General features: G+C 40.8%; 1 protein-coding gene across 1 annotated transcript; it reads right to left on the bottom strand.

The window, feature by feature from the left end:
• Positions 1–299: 299 nt before the first annotated feature.
• On the bottom strand, positions 300–8,495 carry LOC120651838. Its single transcript, XM_039929475.1, has 7 exons — positions 8,214–8,495; positions 6,891–7,619; positions 4,534–5,691; positions 4,082–4,409; positions 3,126–3,381; positions 2,868–3,045; positions 300–2,003 (listed from the first exon to the last, which is right to left on the bottom strand). Exons 1-7 carry the CDS (start codon positions 8,415–8,417, stop codon positions 828–830), a joined length of 4,029 nt encoding a protein of 1,342 aa, XP_039785409.1. The 5' UTR covers positions 8,418–8,495; the 3' UTR covers positions 300–827.
• Between the last annotated feature and the right edge of the window lie 1,935 nt (positions 8,496–10,430).

Below are 10,430 nucleotides of genomic sequence, written 5' to 3'. Positions count from 1 at the left end.
CTCCATCCTTCCTAACCTTCCGTGGTTCCTCCCCCGGCTTGGCAGCGCCCAGAGCACGGCATCGCCGACGCCGACGGAGAGCGGGGCAGGCCACTCCCGCCGCTGATTCGTAGGCTGTACTCTGTAGTCGTGCAGAGAGTACATTGCAACAGCGTCCCCGATGGGCAAATACCAACGGGCAGGGCTGGTGCTGGCTGCAAACCGCAGAAAGGAGCTGCCCGGCAAACAGACAACAAAACAGGTGTCCACAAGTTGAGTCTCATGAATTTCTCCGTCAAAGCAGCTCGAGGGGTAAGATATTTATCCTGTCGAAAAACATTCACATTTTCTCTTATTGGTGCAATTCTAGACGCTACTGCTCATGCAGGTTTCGGCAAAAAGATCTACACACTACATGCTTATTATACACAGGTTTTCTGAATGTGAGGGTTACAAGATTATATAGCCTATACAGAGCAGAAAAAAAAAGGGTAACAAACATATCAACATTCAAAAATGTCTGCCTATCTGATTCTATAGTTATAGGTTTATTTCTATGTTGTCCTGCTGTTCTGGCGAAGTTTCTGCATCGCACAAGTCAGTTTCAGTTCCTCGCTGCTCAGGAACCAGGCAGTTGGTTTCAGTTCCTCGCTGCTCACGAACAGGCAGTTGTGAAGCAGTTCCAGAATTGCCATCCTGAGCCTGATGGTGCATGTGCATCTGATGTTCCTGTTTCACACAAGGCAGTTTCCATCCTCACTGCTCAGGAACAGGCAGCTCGAGGGATCCTTCAGAGCAGCCACCACGAGCCTGAGTTGGTGCAGCTGATGCTTCTGCTGCACACAAGTTTATTTCTGCCCCCTCCCTACTCGGGAACAATCAGTCTGCGAAATTGCTTCAGAACTGCCATCCTGGAGCTGATTTGCTGCATCCAATGCCGCTACTTCACACAAGTCTGTTTCCATCCCTCTTTGCTCAGGAATAGGAGGTTCATGAGATGCTTCAGAACTGCCGTTCAAAGCCTGAGATGGTATATCTGATGTTTCTGCTTCAGACAAGTCTATTTCCACCCCTTCCTGCTCAGAAACAGGAAGTTCACGAGAAAAGGCACCAGAACTGCTGTCCCACGTAGTACAATGAGATTGATCTGCCCTTTCAGGTGTTGATTTTGAGTCACCCTGGACCGGCAAACTTGATGCTTCAGCTTTGCACCCATCTGTCTTCACCCCTCCATGCTCTGGAGCATGCAGTTTGTAGGTGAGCTCTCCAGAGCCTCCATGATACTCCTGCCTAGGAAGTTGATCCGCACATTCAGGTCTCATTTTTCTGTTGTCCTGTTGTGGTGAATCTGATGATTCTGCTTCACACCAGTCCCTCTTTGTCCCTCGCTGCTCAGGAGCTAGCCGTTTGCATAGTCCAGTTTCAGAAGCAACATTTTGCACCCAACTGTGAGGCTTTTCTGCCCGACAGTAAACATACCATTCACGCCATCCTCCCCTACCTCCCCTCTGAAGACAGGAAGGTCTTCCTCTGTCTCGACTGCCAATTTGACCACGTGGTTCTTGTCGTTGAAAACTACTGAATTGCCTGTCAACTCCATATGAATGGAACCTTTGTTGGAAAGAACTGCCCTGGTACGGATAAGTTACCACATTCTGGGACTCTGGATAAACAGTCCTATTCTGATACTCCCTGTTGCAGTAGCTTCTTGGATGCTGCCATGCACCACGAACACTAATTTGGCCATGTGATTCTTCCATACGGGCTGATCTAGGAGCATGCCTTCCATTACTAGTTTGAAAACTACCCTGCACTGGCTCACAATACGGCCTGCCGTGGGGTTGGGGCCCAAGATGCTGCTTGGGCCATCCTCGATACCCTTCCAAAGAACTATGCTGGTCACTTGAAGTTCTGACTGAAAGTGGAAGCTCATTCCATCTTCTTGGTGCGTTGTTCTTGACAGACACATCACATGTTGATGACCAAGACAGCACTCCATTTCCAAGATTTGCGCGGTCATTCCTCTGACAAAGTGCACAAAGAATAATTGTAAAGCATTTGAGTCAACACTCGACAGAGCTTTGCAAGCAAAATGGTATTACGCTACAAATCTTATGAGGGAAAATTTCCTCCTTTTCTTTATGTAACTTGTAGGGCATACAAGGATTTGAAAAAGCCTTCAAAAGTAAACTTTGACCATTAATTTTCTTCAGACCACATTATCAATTGCTACAAAATCCGTCATATTATAGATACAAGAATATGAATCTAGAGATTCAAACTTTTAGATACTAAATATGTATATAATTTGAAAAATTGTTGCTCAAAAACTGTAGACTTTGACCCTTTTCAAATCCTAATACACCCGACATAAAGAAAAGGAGCAAATAGCATAAATGATAATGTTGCAGAACAATATGTGACTGGACGAGAAAATATTGGAAATGGCATCGTTAGCAAAGCATAGCCAGAAAATGCAAACAAGTGATGTCTTTCAAGTATATTATGATATATCATACTCATCTCTATACTCCTATTTCCCACTCCAGGATGTTTCAGGAATCTGTGTCAGGGCAGAGCGGCACTCTAACAAGATTAGCAGAAAGGATCTGACTGTGCAAGTTGGCAACCCTCATAATGTCTTTACACTTGAGCAACTACTCCTATCTGCATCCTCGAGTGAGTAGACTCAAAGAGGAGCAGGAAATTATCACAAACTGTTAGTATAGGGATGTACTAAGTAGTTGTAGAGTTCACTCTATGATTTTGTTAAAGAGGACAGGAAATTATCAAAAACTATCAAGGTAGTAAACACATGCCTAACAAACAGGGTATATGGAGCTCTTTCTCTCACCAAAAAAAAGAGAGGATTTAAAATTCCAGAATACCTGTTCTATTTGTTTCCATGGCTCAGGCTTAGTTACAAGCATGACTGCCTCTGCTAAGTCCTTATCCCGAAAAGCATCAAAGAAGCATCCACGTCTTTTTGAATCACGGACTAAATCAGCCCATATTGAATTGCTTGCCAGTAAAGTGGTTCCGTTTCCAAGGATCCAAAGGCAGTACCTGTACAGAAACATAGCAATGACTGAATTGAAATGGTAGTGGGAATGGTGTGTTAACATCACCAAACTAGTACAACGTACTTTGCTCTTGTCAAAGCCACATTAATTCTCCCAGCATCAGATAGGAAACCTACTTTCCCATCTTTATTGGACCGAACTGTTGAAATCAATATAATGTCCTCCTCACCACCTTGAAATCCATCTATAGATTTTACTGTAACAGATAGAAAGTCATGTTTCTCAAACTTTCTTCCAAGTCTATCTTGCAATGCGATTACTTGGGCCGTATAAGGAGATATTACACCAACACTCGTCCTCTGCTTTTTCTCAGAGCATTCTACAGTTGTTTTAGACAAAAAAAAAACACTAGTTAGCTTTATTCAAAATCCAGAGAATAGATAAACATAGTTCATAAAATATTTCTTTCAGAATATTGTTTTAACCGAAACAGAGACATGCACACCTGATAAAAATAAAAAGAATGAAAAACATGATGATCTTGGTAGTAAGCAATGAAGAATGGTAACCATACACCTAGGCTAGGATGCATGTGCGGGTGTGTGCTAATTGAACAGATGCAGAGACTAAAAATTATAAATGCATGTTACATTCGTAAAACGGCTGCATGCAAATCCGATATTTTTTTACTCTAGTAAATGAAGAGGTAATCTCCTATTCTTATCATGTATACTAACACAATAAATATGTAAATTTTTCTCAAAAAATTAAATATGCAAACATAAGGCCAAAGTACATAGGTCAACCACTTCTTTCCATTAGCAACAGGATAAAGGCCCACCTGTACAAAACATTGATATTAGTGGAACGATAAAATTTTCGATATTACAGGTCAGACATGACACTATCAATGACCTATTCCATGTTAAAAGGTTATCAAATAGCCTAGTGTCCAAGATCTATTAAACATACAGAACACTTTGTCAAACATTAATAGTACTAAGTAGGTTTCTTATGGCGTCAACCTGAATGTTAGTTCTTCCAGCATGTTATGTGAAAGTTGAAGCCTTGAAACGTACCTTTTGCAAGTCTTTCGACTATATTGGCAGCTGCAGCAACCTCAGCCATATTCTTGGAACTCTGACCAAGGCTATCAAGCATCTCCATGTCATTGTCAATATGAATGAACGAATAAGCTCCAAAAATAGGACCAGGGAGATAACTCTTGACATAGGTTTCCTGCTTTACAATGGGACCATCTGAAATCCGATGATCATAAAAGTTGGCGTTTGGAAATTTGCTGATGCAGGGGTGCATTCTATATTGTACTTCCAGCAAGTGCTTGCTGTAACCCATTGCACACAGTCTCTGATAGAGGCTTCGTCCAAAGTCAGCATCTTTAGCAATCTAGCACGTCATAGCGAGGCTGTATGAGCAACTATAGAAATCTAAATATGATTACTGGTAAGAAAACATGCGGATGATAAAAAGAGAACATGATGTTCAAAATGATCTCATAACAAATTTGTACCTTGCTCTTTACCAATGATGATAGCTGGTTTTCATCCCCAATTAGTAAAGCATGTTCTATCCCTTGGAGCAATAGAGGAACCAGTGATTCACATTCTTTTAGCTGAGCTGCCTCGTCAATAACTAAGATGCTTATAGGCTTCACGCTTTGCAGTCTGAACAACTCATATGAACTAGAAGCAGTGCAAAATATAAGCTTAGCATGTTTCAAACATAAGTCCCGGATTGAAGGCTCACTGTCTTCACAAGGAAGCCGCATCTTCGAAAGAGCCATAAGAGTTTTTATGCAAAGGGTTTTAATGTCCAAAGGGCTATCTGAAGAAATATCACATTCATGAAGATCATCAGCTGCGTCATCTATTAGGTCATCATGACTACTAGAAGAATCAGGAAGATCATCAGCAGGCTTGAAGATTGTAAAAAGAGTCTCATCAGAGACATCATCTGCGCTCAGCAACTGCTGCAATTTATCAACCAAACTTTTGGCGAACATCATCCTATCAAAGTTCTTGCCTAGGGAACCCCTTGGTAGATGGTAATAGAATGTATCGATGCATCCTGCCAATTCCCTGGCTAAAGCACTAAATCTACTTGTAAAATACTTCTTAAAGGTAAGGTTGCATGCATTGCTGCTTCCTTGTATATCAACAGATATTCTGTACCGAGAAATGCAATTTATTAGGAATGTTATGACAGAATCCACACAATGCTTCCACCCATTTTTTCGGTTGAAGCAGCTCAACAACTTCTGGACACGATCATCCAAATATATTTTTGTCAAGAACTTGCCAACTTGCAAACGGTCCTTGTTACCAAATAAAATGATGTCGCCTAATGAATAATGTTGTCTCGCAGAGAAGTCCCCAATCAGCTCAAGAAGACGAGAAGCTACTTGCAGGACAGCCATGTTAGTTGGAGCGCATGCAAGAGTTCTTTGTTCCTTCGTCAGAAGCATTTGTAGCATCACTGCAACTGTTGTAGTTTTACCTGTGCCTGGTGGGCCCCAAACTAACCCTACAGAAGATCTGTGACTGCATTCACTTGCCAAAATGCAACTTGCTACTGCATCAAGCTGTGAGTCATTCAGCTTAAAGTTGCATAGATCGCCCTTGATTTCATCAAGTGAATTATTGCTGCAGTATTTACAACGTCCAGGAGCCTGCAGCACCATTTTGAAAACTTCAGAGCCAATGAACAAAAGACAACAACATAGGAGTTCAATAAACAAATATGTAAACAAAGCAGACAGTTAATGACACACAACTGTAGGATTGTCTGAACAAGGCATGCAGCACATTAATTCGGTGCCATATGAAGTTGAAACTAATTAATAAAAAAGTTGGCAATGTCAATGAAGGCCCTGATGTTCAAACTGATGTTTTGTAATATAACAATAGGGGATACATATTGTGGTAACATAAGTATACAACATAGCCTTTTTTCCCAAGCAAGTTGGGGTAGGCTAGAGATGAAACCCGAAAGAAATAAGTTCAAAGTTCAGGCACATTGATAGCTAGTCTCCAAGCGCTCCTATCCAAAGCTATCTCTTTAGAGATATTCCAATACTTAAGGTCTCTCTTAACCGACTCATCCCACGTCAGTTTAGGTCTACCTCTACCCCTCTTTACATTATCGACCCGCTCAAGAACCCCATTACGCACCGGCGCCTCAGGAGGCCTTCGTTGGACATGTCCAAACCATCTCAGCCGATGCTGGATAAGCTTCTCCTCAATTGGTGCCACCCCGACCCTATCCCGAATAACTTCGTTCCGGACTCTATCCCTCCTTGTCTGCCCGCAAAACCACCGCAATATCCGCATCTCTGCTACACTCAGTTGCTGGACATGTCGTCTTTTTGTAGGCCAACATTCAGCACCGTAGGGAGGATCAATTCCAATCCACAATTGCAATATACAGTTAATTAGACCAATTGCCCGGAAGTAAAAAAGATGGGGTTTGATTTCATTAGTCATTTCAAATAATTTGAGGTAGTGTGTGACATTCTTGGAATCATTTATGAAGCTCCTGAAGGCACATATCATTAACATCGGGATATTAATTAAATGAAAAGAATAAATGCAAGTTTGTGCGCAGCAGTGAAACCAAGATTCTAAAGTATAGTTCAAAAACATGCAAGTATCTAAAGTATAGATAGATATTTGTTCCATTACGTAAACAATGCAAACTAGAAATTCTTATCAACTTCATTCACATCTCATAAAAGATATATAACAGAAAAAGCAATATACGTGATGATCGAAAGCATACCATCCTTTTGCCATTCAGATACAACTATGCAACCTAACATGTACACTGCAAACTAGTCAAGGGACCTAACATTGTAACAGAAAAACTCACATAATTGTTTCTGCCCAACATGCTATGGATGATTTTTGAATCCATTGTCAAACCTCTTCGAAGCACAACCCAAACACGGTCATATGTTACCATATTAGTTAGGAACATTGCACAGAAGGACCATCGCCTTGATGACTTGTGTGTCTCTGTCTCATTTTGTCCATGTTGTCCACTGCACTTTTTGGCTCGTTCTTTCCGGACAATGTCATGGGCAGACGAGTATCTAGATTTTGAAGCTACTGCTTCTTGATCTAGCATATCCCAAGACTCATCCGAACCTTCAGAATACGACTTATCATATTTATTAACACCCATTTGTCGCCGTTCATCTCCTTGTGCCCCAGTCTCCATCATCCGTGATGCCTTAACTGTCATCTTATTTCCCTTAACCTTGCTGACCCACACGATGACACATGATTTGGACTGTCTGAGAATATCAGATTGATTTGCCGGTCTTGTTTCTGAAATCAACAGCACATCTGCAGTTTTCGGCTTATAGTTATCGATCCCACAACCATGAGATGTTCCCCTCCATCTGCCAAGACTGATCTCGAATGATCCCTTCTTCCCGTTCCTCATTGAATTAACATAGAGCAGATCTGCATATGGTGCATTAGAGATGTCCTCCATGCTTGAACACATATCATCCCTGACCTCTTCTAAAAGTGGCCCGAAGAACGATGTCATGTAATGCTCCATGGTGCTAAATGTCTCTGGTATCTTCAACACCTGTAAAAATATTCCACTTCCATGAATCCACAGATTTTTTTTTCTTAGTGGTTTGCAAGAAACCAGTCCATAAAACTTATAAGGCAGTTTGAGTGCATTCGGTAAATTAAGTCCATAAATCTGCTAAAGAACATAAGAACATTCTATTCGTAATGCAACAGAAACATTTTGACTCCAATAGATAAATACCATAGGCAGATAAGGTGAATGAAATGTAAACATTCAGATAGCAGGGTAGTTATAGCCTATGCCAGTGGCACTGTCTAAACCCAACCAGGAGACCTAAAAGTTCTCACAGACCTAGGTGCAATTCGAACAACAGAATGCATAATGCATAATCCATGAATCATTCACTGGTGGCGCTAAAAAGAAAAATGAATTCTAAACCAAATTCTCCACCTAGGCAAAATGGGGGCAGCCAAAACGGCACCACCTATACCTAAAATAGCCCAGGAGAAGGGGAGGAATCCCCCATTGACGCGCAAAACCCCAAATGCAGTTCATCAGATCCGCACAGATCATCCGCCACGCACGCACGCCAGGTGCCCAGCACCGAGCGGACGAGCGCGTATAAGCAAGCAAGGGGCTCCTCACCTTGTCACGGAGCAGGTCCTTGTCGAGGATTTCGTCCACGGACCACGAGAGCACCACCTCGGAGAGGCTCTTGTTCCGCCACCGCCACAGCGCGTCCCCGGGGCCGTCCTTCCCCGACGGGGGCGCAGCCTGGCGCCGTTCCTCCTCCTCCTCCTCCTCGCCGGGATCCTCGTCGCCGTCGCTGGTGCCGCGCGGGCGCCGCATTTCGCCCTCGCCCGGCGACGAGCACGCGAGAGTACGAGACAACGGGCCGGTGCTTCACGAATCACGAATTCACGATTGGTGGGGGGAAGAGATTTGGGGACGGTTTGGTGAGGTTAGAGCACTCCAACAGGTTGATCTTTCTCTTTTTTTCTTTTTTCATTTTTTTTAATATAGGAGATTGATGTTGAAAAAACCTATTTCAACAGATTGATTTTCTATCTCCCTTTTCCTTTTATTTTTTCTCAATCCCCAATAATTTCTCTCCAATCCCTAATAAAAACAGAAGACATCACATCTCTCTTTCCATATAGAAAGGGGGAAATCAATCTGCTAGAGCACTTCTTCTATATATGTTGAAATTAAGAAAGAAGATTTTCTTATATGGTGAGAAAGAGGATAGGGAAAGATCAATCTATTAGAGTTTCTCTTAGTGCCAGTAATTTAAGGACGAGTTAAGCGCATTCAGTAATTTAAGGGAGCCGGTAGCCTAGGTGTCTCTATGTTTATGACTTTGATCCCGTTTGGATCCAAGTGACAATAGGTGCAATTGCTAAACTTTAGTACTAGCCCATCTAATATATGGTGGACTAAAATTTAGTTAAAACTTAAAAACTTTATTAGTATAGATATAAGTGCTAATAAATGCTAAAGTTTAGCACTTAACTTTAGCACATCTAAATAGATCTGCTCCCTCCGTCTCATAAAGATAGTTTGTTTAGAAAATTTCAGATATAGTACTAATAGTGGAATTTGACCATGCTACCCCTAATTAACCACAGTAGATGTGACTGAAAACTGCGTTGTTTATTTGGTTCCCTAGATTCTCAATAAATGCAAAGCATTGGAATAAGAAAAGTAACATCCACTTGAACATTTGATTGGCTCTATGCTTTCTCAATGCAATTATTTCTTAGTATTTGATATTATTTTAGATGGACTTTACTGCAATTTAAACGAACAGTCTTTGTGGGATAAAATTTGAAGATTAAACGAACAGTTTTTATGGGACGGAGGGAGTATATGTCAGTCGCTCTATCTTCATGTTTAGTTCGTTTGGCGTAAATGTTTTGAAAGAGAATCTTGCTATTTCGGAGTACTAAATAAAATCTATTTACAAAACTTTTTGTACGGATGGGTTATAAATCGCGAGATGAATCTAATAAGTCCAATTAATTTATAATTAGCGAATGGTTACTATAGCATTACTGTTATAAATTATGGATTAAGTATGCTCATTAGATTCATCTCGCGATTTACAACTCATCTGCATAATAAGTTTTGTAAACAAATTTTATTTAATACTACATGCAAGTATCCAAACATTCGATGTGATGGATTTTAGGCTAAATTTTTTAATCTAAACACGGCCTAATCGTAATATATTCAGCATTTGTTGGGGCATTAAAGAGGCGTTGTATTTGCAGCAACCGAGGTTATGCAAAATTTAGCATCACCTAAGAATATTTGGTACGGTTTATTCTGATTTGATTTCTCCTGCTTCCTGCAAATTAAATTATTGTAACGTGAAACCGTTTTATAAGTAGCTGTTTTATAAGTTTAGGTTAAAATAAACTAGAAATTAAGTTAAGCTAGCTCTTTTAACTTTGTCGGTTTTAACTTCACTAGTAAAGCTATTTTGGGAGAAACACTCATGAACAATCCCTAAGTCTGCTGAACGTATCTGTCTAAAATTCATCTCCAACATAATGGAGATTTCGAGAGGTGTGTGCGGTAGGGTGACAATTTGAGAGTTTGACATGATTCATCACTTTTGTTTCTCTCTGCATGTGTTATTGAGAAATGGTATAATGTCCTCTCACGATTAAGTAAATATGAGCATCAAAGTTTCAATCGTAATTTCTATCATGATGATTATGAAATACAATTGGTCCTTCGTCCATCCTATGAGGTATATTTTATTTATAAACGCTAAATTAGAGTATAGGTCTTGCTTGGGTGCAAAATATTTTTAGAATTTTAGAAAATGCTATAATTTTGTGAAAATTTTCAGTT

This window comes from Panicum virgatum, chromosome 9K (genome assembly GCF_016808335.1).
Source record: "Panicum virgatum strain AP13 chromosome 9K, P.virgatum_v5, whole genome shotgun sequence".
Taxonomy (NCBI): domain Eukaryota; kingdom Viridiplantae; phylum Streptophyta; class Magnoliopsida; order Poales; family Poaceae; genus Panicum; species Panicum virgatum.
This window is presented reverse-complemented; position numbering and strand designations above follow the sequence as displayed.